The following is a 17,549-nucleotide window of genomic DNA, read 5'->3' on the forward strand; positions in this document are numbered from 1 at the left end:
CACCCTTTTATTTGCTGATGGGTTTGCACATTCCCCAGCTGGTAATTGTTTTTCATGCAACACTCTGCCTCTTTTATCAGCTTGTTTGTTTCTTTGTTTATGATGGTAAGATCATTCCATAATACATATAATGAGCCAACATTTAGTGAAAATTGTCCCCAGATTTGCCAGGACATAAACAAACCAATACTGTTTTTAATAGGTTCCTGCAGTCTGGTTAAAGCCACTTACCGAGCTCCCTTTACTGGCTCTCCCTGCACTGTTCCACACAGTACGCTGCGTAAAAAAACAAGGCTTCAGTGTTAAATAAATAGAAAAACACGTCACGTTTTGACCTTTGAGAAATAATTACCACCAGTGTCCTCCAAGCAGCAGGAGTTTTGGTCTGTCGAGCTCCCCCCCCCCCATCCTGTACCCAACTCTGTTCATCTATATTCCAGCAGTGTCTGGCAGCCGCTCAGAGCCAATTGCACAACAGTAAATAAGGAGGGAGAGAGAGAAGCGGTGCCAGTCAGTAGACAGGTGTGTGTGTGTGTCTGTGTCTGTGTGTGTGTGTGTGTTGGAGCATATTGATTCAGTGGGAAAGACAATTAAACCTTAATGTAACCATGCAACAGTGGACGGGGTCATTTTGCATCAGAAATGAGGCCTGAGAGATCCCCCCTGACACACAGATAAGATGTTTACATGGTTCACTTCCACTCTTCCAGAGCTGAGCCGAGGGTACAAGGGGTAGGGGGGTGGGGGGCGAGAATATAGCACTTACATGGCTGCAAGACATTCAGTTATTCTCCCCCTGCCGCTTTGTGTCCCGTCAGACCAGAAAGCAGGAGGGGAGGGTGTTTGTAATGTGTGGTCAGCACTGAGTCACAGCACATAGAACTTGTGACAAAAAGGCCTCTAGCAGCATGTTATGAGTTCCTTTAATAACCCAAGCATGTACTTTCTGAGCTAAAGTTGTATTGGAATATTGAAATCCTAAGGAACATTTTAAAAACCACATTTCCATTTTATGATATACAACATGTTCTATAAATGCCATATATAATATAATGTTCCAAAAGTTTTCTTTTACTAAATATTTGTCTGGTTGGTTCGAAGCTGTTTAATCGTCTGACAGCTCAGGTTTGTTTATACCAGAATGCATTTTCTAGCATTTCCACAACACCTTTATAAGATGAGTGTTTTTCTGTTACTACCCATTTTATTTTTTTTATGAATTATTATTTCGTTTAATTTGTGAACTGAGAAATTGCCAATAATCTATCTCTGTCTAGCATTTTCTAATTTAGTGTTTAAATGTATTTTTAGCTGCTGCCCTGGTGGACCCTGCGCTACATCCGCCTGCACCAGCAGATCCTGGAGGCCTGCTCTCCTCAGCTCCTGGACCTGGCCCAGAGCAGCATGGACAGAGGTCTGTGAACACTGTGATGTGGAAATACCTGTGCTAGAGCTGTAGCAGCAAAGGTGGGGGGTGGGGGGGGGGGGGGTTAGGAGCGCACGTTTGATACAGAGGAAAAATCCCAAATGCACTTGGATCTGTTTGTCTTCCTTCATGTAAAAGAGACAGATGTGTCAAACTCTGAAAAAAATATTCAACAAGTTTGTGTACAAACACTAAAACTTTTCCCAATGGCAGCAAGTCAAAGTATACTATAACACTGAGGCATCGCTGATCCTGTGATCTTAAGATGAATAAAATACAAGATACTGCCATAAAAATAGAGCGTGTGCTTATTGCTATAGGTCAATTCAAACGCCAATGATTTCTGTAATTGTTTTCGGCTGATGAGCAGGGGTTGAATGTGCATTAGCATGTTGCATTTATGTGGGAATATTTGTTTTTTAAACTTTAGATCTCGTTGCAGTGTTGAATGACGTTATTAGAAATATATGTTATCCACACATTTGAAACAGTGACCCTCTCATGGTCGAATGAAAGAACTACTGCTGTAGAAAAAACTATAACCGGCCTTGTATAAGACTGTACTGTACTGGCCAAAAGTCAAATCTGGTAGAACCTTTTTGCCGGGTTACCCTTTGTTTTTTTGCTGGAGCCTCCTGTGTTTGTACTCCATCTACATTATTTGACAAAAAGCCAAATTCTCTCTTAGTTTGATTCCAGCTTGTGTTTGTGACGTGTTGTAGTTACAGCTTTAAACAAAGGGGCTCAAATGAGCTGGATTATATTGTGTAATTGTTTCATTCATCATTAGTTACTTCATCAGACTGATTTCAGCACCAGGCAGTGTGACTCTTTACACTGATGTTGATGATGTCTCATATTCATTGGAAGTCTTTTCTATATGTTGTTACCAACAGTAGATTTAATAGATTTAGGTTTTGACGAAAACTATGGAATAAATAAACCTAAAATGTCATTCTGTGTTGAACATGTTCATTGAAAGGATGAATTTAACGCATGGGGTGTCATTTTCTGACTTGCATAGCATTTAGTACACATCAGTGAGGTTGGTCCCACTGCTTTGAGAGGCGCTCCCTGTCCCTGTGATGCTAACTGTGGAATTGGGCTGACATACACTGAATGATTAAATTAGTGTTGAGGCATTCAGTTCAATTTATAACATCATTGGTAAAGTTTTTACATGATGGGTTTTATTGAATTTTGATCAAGTGCTACTTTTTTTTAAACACAGGTAGCATAACAAGACATGGGAACGTGACTTTGATCTTACGGAATTTTAACATTTATTTTCTGACAAAAACACACGGCTAGGGGCCCAGGTGGAGGACCCGGGGTCAAATCTGGCTTGGGACCATTTGCGTCATGTCATCCCCTCTGTCCAACCATTTCAACTGTCTCTACAATAAAGGCATGGTTACCTATGGTAACATGAATGTGTTCAAACCTCTTATCCATCTTAAAATGTTTTAAAGCTTTCTTTGTGGACCAAAGTGGTCAGCTTTACCAAGACCATGCCTCTACCCTTGCTGAAAATGCTGCATACAGAAAATAAATAAGGCCTTTTTATACGTGTATATATTTGTCCTAATCAAGATGAAAAGCTAAACTCTTGCTAAACTACTATGGTACTCAAAAGCCACACTTCTCTTATCAGAGATTGGATAATTCTTAGATCTGGTATTCAGTGTGTTTCTCTTCCCTTGCAGCTCAGACATTGTCAATGCTCGCTGTGACACAGATGTGTTGCATGTGAATCTCTCTCTCTCTCTCTTGCCTGCTTTGGGTGATGCTTCATTAATGTTAAATGGGCATGGAAGTGTATGATTGTCGATCATGAATTATACACCTCCTCTCTGCTGTTCTCCTGCTGGTCTCTGCTCAGGAGGAGCTCTCTGTCTCAGAGACAGAGCCTCAGCCGAACAAGTTAATAATCAGATCAGAGGGATGGACAGGACGGAGCCTCACAACAGATGTTGTACCAGGCTTTCATCCCTCCCCTTCCCATCAACTCCACTCTGTTTGTCTTTCTAATGTGTCATCTCAAGGCCCGGTGCTTTGTGGGGGCGGTGAAAAATGTAGCTGTGCTCTGTTGACATGGATGGTGTGTCTTGGAACCCATGTTTCCAGTAAGATGTATGCGTTGATGATGCTTCTCCTTTAGTGTGACTGTCAGGCTCCATTGCTGACCTAACTCCACAGCTACACCACCCAGACATTTGTCATCTTTCCCCGGTGTGAGTAAATCTCTGCTGATACCACATTCTACAGATGCCTTTCCTAGCCGCAACCAAGTGATAAAAATACAAGACACATTAAATCTGAAAGCAGTGAGGAGTCACCAGAGGCTCTTCGACTTGGCTCAGAGATTTCCTGAGTATTGAACATTGCACGAAAGACTTAAATGCCACTTCCTGTGTCCCCTCTGCAATGCTAGAGAGCGCTGATTGTACATCAACCCCAAGTCAAATGTGACCGTGTTATTTTTAACGGTGCGCGAGGTGTGTGCTCGAGTCCTCCTTTCTGTGGGCTAAACTCTGCTGCTCCGGGATGGCGGTCTAACTTCAGGCAGCTATGTCCGGATCATTGTCACCTTTTACATACCTGTGGAGTTTTATCCCTGAATGTGAAAGAAATGAATTTTTTGCCACCACGCTTTATAGTGGTTGCATTGCAACGTCGTTTGGATCATTCTGAACAAATGTGTAAGTCAGTCGGGTTAAACCTTTAGAAAGAGTTGGCTAAACTACAGAGCCTAGAAAGGAAAGGAAATGCACAAAGGACATTAAACAGAATTCAAAATGGTCAACTGTTTGTTGTTTTCAAGCTACCTTTGCCATCACAAATAAAATGCTTATGTTTCTTGGTGACTAATGAATTGCTATGGGAACCTGTTCCAAAAAACATGTGGACGACCACACATTTTCATCAAGTTTGTTTCTCAAAAATTACACGATTACTCTTCAATGGTGAAGCATCATCTACGCCTAAAGGGTTATCTGAGCACATTTAACCTGCGAGAAGAGGTCTTCAACAAACACAATCCTAATTCCTGTTTCCAGTAGGTGGTGCTATGACTGAGTCAATATAGACTAAAAGATGCCGTTAGGCTGTAACTCTTGGGTTGGGTTTTAATTGACAGTATATCTTAGGAAGGTTCCTAATGGAGTGAAATGACCCGGAAGTCCCTCAGTGGCAGCCATAATAAGAGCAGTTTGAATTCTCTAGATGATCGGAAAGGAGCTCTGAAACTTCCTTTATAACCTCCTTTTAGCTTAGGAAACACTGGACCTTCCTTTAGGAAAGGAAAGGAGAAAATGCTGTCCCACAATGCCTTGCAGCCACAACATTTACTGTGACACAACATTCGGTCGTTCACGAAATAACAATTGTGGCGAGAAATACGCATCATGAAAGTTACGGTGCTTTTTAAGCAATTTAAAACTTATGCCGTAACTTGCTTTAGTACTTTATTTTGGACGTTCAACACTATATTAATCAAAAGGAGAAATATGAACGTTACTTTTTAACTGAAATGATCAAATACAGTCCACATTTCAGTGTTTACTGAGCTGTGTGGGGTTTCTGAAACGTTATAAAACGTGTTTGAATTGTGGTATACAAAGTGATAGGTTAAGGCATAACTAGTTTATAAAATGTTTATATTTTAAAATATTTTCATACCATCACACGTATTGGGATTCATGTGAGTTAACTATATTTGTGTTTAACAGAGGGGGAGGGGGTCAACCATACATTTGACTTAACTTTTTTATTTCAATTCCAACTATATAATTAGTATAATAATATTATATTAAGTCCTTTTGAATTCTCCTATCCAATATTCCTTAACCCCGTGACGTTTCACACAGAGGTAGAGGAATAGAGCATAGGAATAGATGAAGATTTTTGGACAATTCAACCGCACCCTTGTTCTCCAGGTGAACTCTGGTGTACATTGGGCGTTGTCCAGCTGAGCTCTTTTGGACAGTGGATCACGGTACTTAAACGCATCCAATAAAAGCTGAAATCAATTCTCACTTCAAACAAGCAGAACTATTTCTTTAAACGGGGACTTCTAGCTGACCATCCAGACATTAGGATCGTTTTTTCAAAAGATCTCTTTAAAAAAAAAACTGAAGTTTAGTATTGATTTGATTGGAGGTCTTCTCTGTCCTTCGTCCCTCACAGTGATGAAGAGCCTGTCTCTGTGCCCGGAGCAGAGGAACCTAGCTATCCATTTCCACCTGGAGAGTGTCTACATTAATCTGACCTACTATAACTACAAGAGCGCCAAGGACCACATCAAGAAGGCCCAGGAGCTCTCAGGGCTGAATATCAACATGACGGGTACGTACTGTAGCGCAGAGTCATCGGTGTTACCTGGAAACCGTCCTTCTGAGCCCACTCTGATCAGACCTTAATGATTCCAAGTTGTTTAATGTATCAAATTGTTTCTGGGATCAAGGCGCTCTTGGCAAACGAACCCACTTCCAGCAAAAGTATTTGGCTCAGCTCATCCTGGAGGTGAAGAGAAAGCAGGACCAGATGGATGATGAGGCCAGTCCCACCCCCACACCTCAGGCCAGCCTGCCCAAGGTATGAGCTCTTGCCTTTCTGTTGCCTTAAAGTTCTCCATACTGTATGTACCATTTCAAACCTTTTGTCTGATACCTAGAACTTCCCCTGACAGCTCCCAGACACTCCCCAGCCGCAGGGTGCACCTTACTGGTGATGACCTGTAGTATTTTAGTTTTCTGCTTCTTTATACTTCTAGTCCACTATCCAACACGCAAATATTCAAATGTGTATATTGATTTCTAATTCCACTACACATTTTACATATTTTATATCTATAGTTAGGCTTCTATTTACTTAGTTTATTTATGTATTACATATATTATTGTGGGGTTAAGCCACCCAGCAGTATAAATACAAAATGAAACTCCTCCTCCTCCGCTACAACATTAAAGTTATAATCAAAAATAATGAATCAGTAATTATTAAGGATGCACCGATACATCAGCACTACATTTGCAGATTCCCGCTCTGTTCACTGTAGCTGGCCCATTTACAAATGAGATCCCATGGGCAGATGGCAGTAGCAGATATTCCTTTGTCTATCTTTGGGATGCTACTTAAACGCTCAGGTTGAAGAAGATGCACAGGTGCAGTCTACAATGAAGAAGATTACCTAGCCCATTACATCTTCAGTATACTGACACTAGGAAAGAAATGCTGTTAAAACAGTAATCCCCTCCTGTGTGTTTATGTCTGTTTTCACATCCCCTCCACCACCTTGCATTGACATTATAAAGGTTTTTTTAATAAAGTAACAAATGCTGTATTTTGATATTTTTTCTAAAACATGTTTAAGTACTTAAATGTTTTAAAAGTGCTTAATTTTTAAATCATTCTCATGCTGCCTGGATATGAGGCTGGAGCACCTTGTCCTCATTGTTGATGCTCTGTTACGTCTTACAGTTGTAGGTTTTTCAAGGTTGTGACGCAAGCAATCTCTCAGTTGTATGTAATGCTTAATCTAAAACAACATGCTGGCTCACTATGCGCCTGACTTTGTGTGTGTTGTGCTACAGGACTACCTTCTGGGTGATGAAACCGTGCTGGATAAGATCAATCTAGAGGAGCCGGATCAGTACGAGCTCCCTGACCTGAGTGCTGAGGAGCAGGCTGTCCTGCTGGGGGTCTGGTAAGTCCTCCACACTGTCTCCACAGCACAAAAATACATCAGTTTAAGCTTAGGAGAAATTGTCTACATCAGAAATGTAATTTTGAATGTGTCAGATTTAGGGTCATAATACATCCCTTGGAAAAACTGATTGAAGCTTGTTGTCAGATTTGTTTATGACTGTCCAATGGTCTTTGAACTATAATATGGGATATAACAATATTTTTTAGTGCTGTTTTCTTTAAAAGAACCGGGCAAATCAGGGTGTTGTTTGACCATGTACAGTGGGGAGAACAAATATTTGATACACTGCCAATTTTTCAGGTTTTCTCACTTACAAAGCATGTAGAGGTCTGTCATTTATACCATAGGTACACTTCAACTGTGAGAGACGGAATCTAAAACAAAAATCCAGAAAATCAAATTGTATGATTTTTAAATAATTAATTTGCATTTTTTTGCATGACTTAAGTATTTGATCACCTACCAACCAGTAAGAATTCCAGCTCTCACAGACCTGCTAGTTTTTCTTTAAGAAGCCCTCCTGTTCTCCACTCATTACTTGTATTAACTGCACCTGTTTGAACTCGGTACCTGTATAAAAGAGACCTGTCCACACACTCAAACAGACTCCAACCTCTCCACAATGGCCAAGACCAGAGAGCTGTCTAAGGACATCAGGGATAAAATTGTAGGCCTGCACACGGCTGGGATGTACTTCAGGACAATAGGCAAGCAGCTTGGTTAGAAGGCAACAACTGTTGGCGCAATTATTAGAAAATGGAAGAAGTTCAAGATGACGGTCAATCTCCCTCGGTCTGGGGCTCCATGCAAGATCTCACCTCGTGGGGCATCAATGATCATGAGGAAGGTGAGGGATCAGCCCAGAACTACACGGCAGGACCTGGTCAATGACCTGAAGAGAGCTGGGACCGCAGTCTCAAAGAAAACCATTAGTAACACACTACGCCGTCATGGATTAAAATCCTGCAGCGCACGCAAGGTCCCCCTGCTCAAGCCAGCGCATGTCCTGGCCCGTCTGAAGTCTGCCAATGACCATCTGGATGATCCAGAGGAGGAATGGGAGAAGGTCATGTGGTCTGATGAGACAAAAATAGAGCTTTCTGGTCTAAACTCCACTCGTCCGTGTTTGGAGGAAGAACAAGGATGAGTACAACCCCAAGAACACCATCCCAACCGTGAAGCATGGAGGTGAAGACATCATTCTTTGGGGACGTTTTTCTGCAGAGGGGACAGGACGACTGCACCGTATTGAGGGGAGGATGGATGGGGCCATGTATCGCGAGATCTTGGCCAACAACCTCCTTCCCTCAGTAAGAGCATTGAAGATGGCTCGTGGCTGGGCATGACAATCCAGTCATGCTCCAATCTTCCAGTATGACAACGACCCGAAACACACAGCCAGGGCAACTAAAGAGTGGCTCCATAAGAAGCATCTCAAGGTCCTGGAGTGGCCTAGCCAGTCTCCAGACCTGAACCCAATAGAAAGTCTTTGGAGGGAGCTGAAAGTCTGTATTGCCCAGCGACAGCCCGAAACCTGAAGGATCTGGAGAAGATCTGTATGGAGGAGTGGGCCAAAATCCCTGCTGCAGTGTGTGCAAACCTGGTCAAGAACTACAGGAAACGTCTGCTCTCTGTAATTGCAAACAAAGGTTTCTGTACCAAATATTAGGTTCTGTTTTTCTGATGTATCAAATACTTAAGTCATGCAATAAAATGCAAATTAATTATTTGAAAATCATACGATGTGATTTTCTGGATTTTTGTTTTAGATTCCGTCTCTCACAGTTGAAGAGTACCTATGATATAAATTACAGACTTCTGCATGCTTTGTAGGTGGGAAAACCTGCAAAATCGGCAGTGTATCAAATACTTGTTCTCGCCACTGTATATCAATAAAACATTTTTAAAATTGACACATTTAAACTTGACATTGGGATGAAAATCCTGCTTTATTCTCCTCTTTTAAATCCTTTCTGATGTATAGGAAGGAGGTGCACACTAAAACATGACTTTACGAAACAATAAATGATGCATTATAAAAACGTATCGGTATGATTGGTATTGTGAGTTCCGATTGGTCAGCTGTGTTTGCAAAAGCAGTTGGCTCCTAAAGAATAATGCATATGCAACAATAGTTTCCCGAATCACTTCACAAGTTAAAGCAAGAAAGAGTATCTGTAGAATAAGCAACATCTTGGAGATCATGGCATAACTACAAGCAACTTCTCAACTTGTTTGTAGTGGTGATTCTATCCAGGAAAGGGTTAATATAAGACACGGAATATAATCTGGATCATTAGTTTCACAGCAACTCTGATTAATTCCCATGATGCAGCTGGGCCTGCACGGGTCAAGTGAAGGCCAGTGGAGCGGTCACGCAGATTACGAGGAGATGATTGATGAGCAGCAACTCTCCTTAATTAATGGCAGCTCCACATACCTGCTTTCTTCTCTGTTATCAAAGGGAACTCATGTGTAGGCTTACAGAGGGAGAACAGGTTCATGCAATCCATGACAAAAAAAGCCCTGAGTATGTGTCATCACCTTGTGGATACTCAGCGCAGGATAGAGGGGGAGCTTTCGGGTTAATTAAAAACATGCGCTCATATACATATTTCTATCTTAAGGGAAAGGTTAAGAATCAGGGACTTGGTATTTTTGTGGAAAAGCCTTTAGAAGATATGAGTCAAATTCATCACAGGTTGGCATTCATGCACCTAGAGCATCGATGGAGCTTGTGTAAGTGGTTAGATTGGTCAAAATGTGAGCAAAGTTCTAAAATAAAATGATCAATGGAAAAATAGGAGTGAATGGATGGTGGAGAGTGTTGGGGACTGTGACTTTAAGTGTCAGCAACAGTTGGAGTGTCTGAAGGAAGTGGTCACTCTGACTGGACACACAGTGCTTTCAAGACGTTTAATTACCTCGTCATTGTCTGAGGGTCTTGTATTAATGAGAGCACATCGCGGGATGTAATTACTTCAAATTACATTTTAGCCAAGGGCTTAAAAAGTTAAAGAGTCCCCGGTCAGCTCATCCTCTCCACGCTCCTTTTAACTCGGGAATGTGACCTTGTCTGGATTTTCTTTTGTCCCTACTCTGGATATGCTAAGTTCTAGGCATGTCCTCACACATAACCAACACATATTCAATGAATGCACCAGATTGTGTTTGCTAAAATGTTGACAAATCTTTAAAACCGACAACCGACCATAAGTTAGAGTTGGCAACACATTTCTCAATTCATAAGTTGGTTTATGGTTAATCCATAGCACATGCTTTGGCTACATCTCCTCAGGTGGGAAATAACTCCATCTCGTTTGTGTCTTGAGAAAGCATTTGAAAGTGGCTGACGATACAGCGAATGAAATGTCAGACGCATTCAAAAACATTTAATAACAAACATATCTGACCTTGCTCAGTGTACAGGGCCCCTGATAGAGGAAGTCATGTCGGGCTGCATTGATCCATCCCAAAAAGGAGAGATCTACGGTGATTTATGGTGCTTATTCTGGGTTCAAGTATCCACAGTGAAAAACTCAGATTTTCTAAAAGGGTATCTCAACCCCAGAATGCACCATAAGGCGTACTCAATATCACAGTTCAATGGGGATATTGGTTAAGCAGAACTCAATACAGAGTTTCAACCTCCAGCCAGCATAATGACACACGAGAGAAAAAATATGAGAGAGTGTAGGCTATGTATTTCAACATGTCAATCAGAGAAAATAACATGTATCCAGTAATGGACCAAAAATCACATTATATCAAATAGTGTCAATCTTGGGCCCAAGTAAAAAAACCCTGAGATCTTAAAAATTATTTCCAAAACAGTGTTCTTTAAACCCCGTCCTACCGCCCTGTGGCACGGTACAACATCCACATTTCTGAAGCCACAGAACAATTCCATTGCAGCAACGGCACTCTGGATGGCAGATAGAATTTTGTCCCTCAAGAAAATCCAGCCAGGTCAATGCTAATAAGAAGAGGAACAGTGTCCACTTTTTCTCCCGAATTTCTCCCTTATCTTGACAGCTATCATACAGTTACGCAGGTCTTGCTTCTCTGTAGCACGATCGCTCTCATCAGTCTATTCACCAATAAAATGTCATTTAAACCAACGTTTTTAGAATTTTTATACCTGTTAACTTTCATTCGCTGCTGAACTCCCCGGAGACTTAGATATGAATGGCGTGCGCACGTCTGTCTCGTGCTACATCAGTGAGGCGTTCAGGGAACATTCTAATTTAACTTGTCATTGTAACTGCACATTTTGCTTATACAAATGAACCAAAGCTTTATTTTTAAAATTAGCTTAGCTCACAAAACTCTGAGTATGAGAAAATGTTTTTTTTTCTCCAATATAACGTTTGAAATTTAGAGCAAAATGTGTAGCTTCAGATAAATCATGAACACTGTATAGATCAGCGGTTCCCAAACTTTTTTTCGCCATTAATGTGGTACTTAGATTCAAGAATCAAGTTTGATCTTCTGATGGAGCATCACCTTTGAGTCAGAACATGTTCAATACCAGGACTTTCTTCTGTGATAAGTACCTAATAACATCCTTTCAACCACAGCTGGAGTTTTAAGAATTGGTTTCAGAAAATGTTATTATGCTAGTCAGATAAAGCTACATGTTAGTCCTCATTCTACCTGTTAAACAGGGTCAATTCAGTGTTAGCGTTTTAGGCCTGTTAGCAATCTGAGGTAAGAATTGATTTTGAAGCACACTGAGAGAAACTGTGGACTCTAGTCTTGTTCCAGGATGTCCAAATGGTTGACTGAGTGTGTTGTCTTGCAGCACTGACTTCCAGAAGAACAACCCCGTTCACAAACTGACAGCAGAGGAACTCCTGGCCTTCACATCTGTGAGTAACCCTTCATCATGTTTGTGATTTTGTTATTTAACATTGCACCTACAGATATTTAGGTTTGTGATGGATTGACTTGTGTGTGACACTGTCATGGCTGGTGAACTGCTCAGGAAGAGGGAGGTACAGTGTTTGATGTGGAGGTGTTTGTCTTTTGCAAGCCAAGCGTTCAGCCTGTTACAGATGGGCATGTTTTGAACAGGCACTGCACCAATACATTCACTTACTACCCTGAAGCAAGCAAACAAAATGTCCTCTGATGTAGTAGATGTAGTTTCTGAGTTTTCTATCTTGTTTGGGTCGGGGCATCTATTAATTTCCTCGTGTTGTTGCCTCTTCTGCATTGTTTTCTGAACAGACTAACATCGGCACCTACTGCTTACCTTAATAAACCTTCTGCTAATGATCGCAAAACAGCTGACCAAGTATTTCAAACTCTCATCTCCACTTTGATTCTCATTAAAGGAAACAATATACATGCATTAGGTTACGTATGGATGCGTTCTAACTGGTATATGTAGGGGTAAATATGGAATCTGTCACGTGCCTCTTTCCCACCAAACCAGCTCCAGATATAGCTCCGTGTTAGAGCTTTTCTGCTTCCGAACCGGCTCTTCTTTTTAGCCCCAATTGTGTTTCCACCGCCCAGAGCCCGAGTAGTGATGCGTCATTGTGTCATCGTTTGCGTCAGGATGTAACATGCCTGCTTCATAAAGCCACACCGTGCAGAAATCCCTCACATCGACAACAACAACAATGGGAGATTGTATCGAAGCGCAGTTCATTTTGCTTTTGCTTTGTAAAAACCAAATGGAAATAATAGGATGACTTCCCCACGAACATTCCATTCGTCAGAAGCGACGTTCAAATGTTCTTCCCACTCTTCATCATTAACTTCAACGACGATTGCTCCTCCCCCCCCCACTCCAATGTAAGCGTGACCTATGTGGTTGTTGTCTCTAGACCGACAGTTTTTTGGAGCCAGATAAACTCCGGTTTTTGGCGCCAAGAGCCAGCTCTGCTACGGTGGGAACAGAAAGAACCGGTGTTTATCGGACTCTAGCTCCGAGCTGGCCCAGGATCTGGTTTGGTGGGAAAGGGGTAACACTGTCGCTCACTTGCGCACACTCGATGAATCATGTTGACTTTAAGACCTTCATCTAGTCCCACTGTTGGTGTGCTGGAGCTTGAAAAGAAATCGGCCATGTGACATAACATATTCTGGAAAGAATACAGGCTGCAGTTCAGCTCACATCAGGTTCAATGATATCTAGGTCCTGGATTCTGCTCAGTAGTCTAACATTTCTAATAGTCTATACTTTAGCGAATGGATTCTATCCTTTATCAATATCTATTTTCCAGTTTGGCATGAGGTATTTGGCCACCTTCTGAAGAGTAATAATCTGAGCTGATTGAACAGAGAGCTGGCGGTGTGTGTGACGTGTGTCTGCGTCGGATGAGAAGCGGCAGGCAGCTGCTGGCTCTGTGAGCAGGCATCTTCCCAGCCTACATGTAGATCCAGGAATCTGCAGGCTGGTTAGATGGTTGTCACATGTCTGGTTGTCTTCATCGCTACATTCTGTCGCTTTCCTGGAAGGCTGTTGTCTTGATTCCATGAAATCCACAAAGACGAGACGAAAAGGAGGCGATGTCATCTCTTAAAGGAAATCCTGCCAAACAGGTGTAGAATTGTCCAGATCTTGTTAGAGACAAGAAGTATGAGAGTTTCTGTCAGCAAATATAATAGTACTCCTGATGTGCACATCACCAGCTCCTGCAGGACAAACAGAGGATTTAGTGATCCCACTTACTTCCCCTTAAGACCAGCAGGCATTACCGTACTGCAGATCCTCTTCAACTCCTCCCAGGACTCATGTCTTACTGTCAGTCTGACCCCTCTCCAAGCCTGGGCTCCTGAATGAGAACTGATCCAGGGTCGGTCCAATTCCCAGTTGCTCTCTTCCTGTGTATTTTGTCCTGTGTTATTGTTTATACAAATCCAAACAGTTTAGGTAATGTAGACTGGGTCTCAAATGTATAATAACTGAACCTTCCAGTTACAACACTTTATAATATAGAAACTTGAATTTTCATGTAACAGTCTAGTCATAAATAAAAGCGATGGTCAGCACTGGTTTATAGAGGTCAGGTAAACTCATAATACTGTATTTACATGCGTTTTATTTCCAACTGGCTCAATTTTGCCACATATATTTTATTTTAATTCCTTCAAAACTGTCAATGAAACCAAATCTTCTTCAAGGTTATTTCAAAAGTCAAAGTGAAATGAAGAGAGCGACTGTGCCGTTTGTTCTCTTTGAGCTTTTAACCTAGTTTTCTCCTAAACATTTTTAATGCTATTTTAAAATGTCCAAAAGTCTTGAATGATACTTGAAAACATGAAATTGAAGTATTAAAATACTGAATACAATTTGAGAAAAATGTAATCTGGTGTCATCAGTTCTCTGTTCATTGTGACCAGTTCATGTCCAAGTGTGGCACTATGAGAAAGTAATCCGGTATCAACAGTCCTGAATGAGTATTAAACACCAGGCGAGTGCTTGAACTGCCCAAAATATTACTGAACCATAACCTATACTGTTCTACCGCAGCCAGCGCTTTGCATCAGCATGATCTGACGCCTCCTCAAACTGACAGCTGTTAATAAGACAGACGAAATTTGCTGTGATGAAGATGTGATTGGTGAGCTGTCGCCATACCAGAAAGATCAATGTGCTGGGTCTGTCGCTTGGGGTGGAATATCTTGCAAAAATGCAATCTCTTCATGTCTTAGTGTAGATCCCATACCCTCTCTTCATCCTAATGTTTGGTTTCTTTGATACGGGTTGACTTTGCTAAGTGTAAAAATGATAGAAGACATTAACTGCAATTTCCCCAACTTGTACGTATTTGGTGTACAATCTACTTAGAACTGAACCTTCTTCCTCAATAGCTCCCACCTTAGTTTGTGTGTCAGGAGTACTCATAAAGTAAAATGCTGTATCATTCAGTTCCAGATACAGGTGCAAAATGTTTTGTAGACACACTGTGATGTGTCAGCTGTAATGCTAGGGTCACCAGCTGTCCAGCTTTGTCGCGGACTGCACAGCATTTTTAGCATTTGTCCAACTGCATTTGATTGACAGTTGTCCATTTAAAAAGTGGCTTTTAGCAAAAGCTGTTTAGAAAACAAGAGAGGACTATCACCATTAGCTCTGTCAGATGTCAATCAATCAACAAAGATGTATTTACTTATGGATGTAGGCATGGAGGGCGACTCCCAGAGAGGTTTTGTGAGATTCTCCAGAATTTGTCACATAGGGTGAATAAGTTTTGAAGCGATACTTCTCCGAAACTCACAAGAGAAACCTGGCTCATAAAGAAAATATCGATCTGTGGATGCTTTCTTCCTGAAACCAAAAGAGGATGAGGTAACAGCAGCTGATTTTATAAACGTTTACCACACTGTGCAGCACTCGGTCCCACAGGTCAGCAGACAGTAAGCTAGCTCTTCTCATATTCCAGACTCGGAGATCACAAGAGAAATCAAGAATATATATGGATGATACTATAGTTTGTTAGAAAAAACACAATTTAAAACAAATATATTTAATACCTTCACTTGCATAGTTTGTCCATACAATTAAACCATAGTAAAGTGTTGGTTTTTATATGTATCCGGTAATAGTTTCAGTAGAAATGTTTATCTTTAAGGGTTGGATGGACGTTATATTTCAATCTAAACTAGCTCTTAGCAACGCAGTGACATGTCCCACATTGTACCGCACAAACGCACTCTTTGTCCCACATATGGCTTGTTGGCACGTGGTCACCCTATGTAGTGCACATGTGTAAATGCTAAACTGAGGCATACGTTTGTAGAAATAACACTTGTTTTTCTCAAGAAATGTCAGGTATTTTATAATGTTTTCTAAAAAGATGGTTAAATAAATGTGGACATTTTCAGAATGCACTTTTTTTGCACACAAAGGGAAGGAGTTGTGGTTATAGGTTTTTATGCTGTGATTGTACTGCTCCGGCGCCCTTGAGATCAAATTAGTTGTGTGTGGCCCCTGAACTAAAATGACTTTGAGTCCCCTGGTCTAGTTCAAGCGATGATAGCTGTCTGATAGCAGTGCTGTTGTTATGAAATGCACTCTGACAACCTAATAAAAAAAGAATAAGTGAACATCAGCTGAGGTTACTATCACACTGTGGTAAAATAACTCATTTCCTCTCATTGCTTCAGAGAGAGGCTTCTGCATCATTTGCATTAACAGCTGCATGACAAATGCAGATCATGTCTTATTGTCTGATCCTAACTGCTCGTTGAGTGATGTTGAGAGAGGAATAACTGTCTAATTAGGACAATTTACTGTCGCACTAATGACGCCATCACGATTTGCCAAACATCGTTAGTGTTTGTTCATCTCGCACGGAACCATTTATCACATCTTTCTGCATGTTGATCACTTACTGGAGGTGGGAGTCATTGTTGTACAGCGTGTTCCGATTAAAGGAACCACAACCTGAGCTCATAAACAAAGCTAGAGTCACCCCTCCGCCCACTCCCTTTAATCAGCTCATCTGTAGCGCTAACACTGAGCAGCAGATTATCAGCACAGATTAGGACTGTGTTATTGTAATGGGTTTAATAATGACGAGATCGCTCTGAAGATGCTCTGCTTGTTCCTACAGAGCTCAGCAGACGGCCCCGCGGGCTGTAGCTGTGTGGAAGGAGAATAAAGGGAACTAGATCTCGTGTCGTCCTTATATTACACCAGGCTGTCTGTTCTCAGGGTGTGCAGATGGAGATCAGGTGCATATTGAAATGAATACACTTATGGACATCATACTGAATGCATCATTTTTTATGAGGAAGCTAAATATGGAGTTTCACAAGGGAAAGAAATGGAACAAATTTCCTGTGATACATTCTGATGTATAATACCGTACATTCTCAAGCACGGGTTTATTTACCTCAAGTGCAGACGAGCCTGAACTGTCTTCTGTTCTAGTTCTCTCTAATTCAAGCTAAATATATGGATATGTATCTTTGGGGGGACTTTCAATAGGTCTACTTTAAGGGCCCTTTGTCTAATCAAACCACATTTAACACTAGTCTCTCATATATACAGCTCAGGAAAAAAAAGACGACTAAAACATTTATCAGTTTCTTGGGTTTTACTATTCAAAGGTTTTTATTTGAGTGAAATGAAATGGTTTTTTTTTATTGTATTCTATAATCTACTGACAATTTTTCTCTGTGTTGGAATTCAACGAACATCTAGAGATAAAGATTTTAGAAACATTTCGAGTGGTCTCTTAATTCTTTCCAGAGCTGTACATAAACCTGTATAAAAACATTGGTTGAGTGCTGGCAGCTTTTAGCGCGTGTCATAGTTTGTACTTGTAATCAATCTGTCAATTAAACTTCCTGCTCACATGTAGCAAGAACTGTTTACAGGAAGTTGTATGTTTCATTAATGGCAATAAATACTGCAAAGTGCAGCCAGATAGAAACATCATATGTAGTACG

General features: G+C 41.1%; 1 protein-coding gene across 1 annotated transcript in view; it reads left to right on the forward strand.

The window, feature by feature from the left end:
* The window catches only part of ttc27 (tetratricopeptide repeat domain 27), a 55,887-nt gene that overhangs the window by 19,081 nt on the left and 19,257 nt on the right, over positions 1-17,549 (forward strand). Inside the window, exons 5-9 of the mRNA XM_063874223.1 lie at positions 1,312-1,414; positions 5,615-5,773; positions 5,892-6,022; positions 7,021-7,133; positions 11,941-12,007. Coding sequence (XP_063730293.1) covers positions 1,312-1,414; positions 5,615-5,773; positions 5,892-6,022; positions 7,021-7,133; positions 11,941-12,007 — 573 coding nt within the window. The remainder of the gene's footprint in view (positions 1-1,311; positions 1,415-5,614; positions 5,774-5,891; positions 6,023-7,020; positions 7,134-11,940; positions 12,008-17,549) is intronic.

Source organism: Eleginops maclovinus, chromosome 22, assembly GCF_036324505.1.
Source record: "Eleginops maclovinus isolate JMC-PN-2008 ecotype Puerto Natales chromosome 22, JC_Emac_rtc_rv5, whole genome shotgun sequence".
In the NCBI taxonomy this organism is placed as follows: Eukaryota; Metazoa; Chordata; class Actinopteri; order Perciformes; family Eleginopidae; genus Eleginops; species Eleginops maclovinus.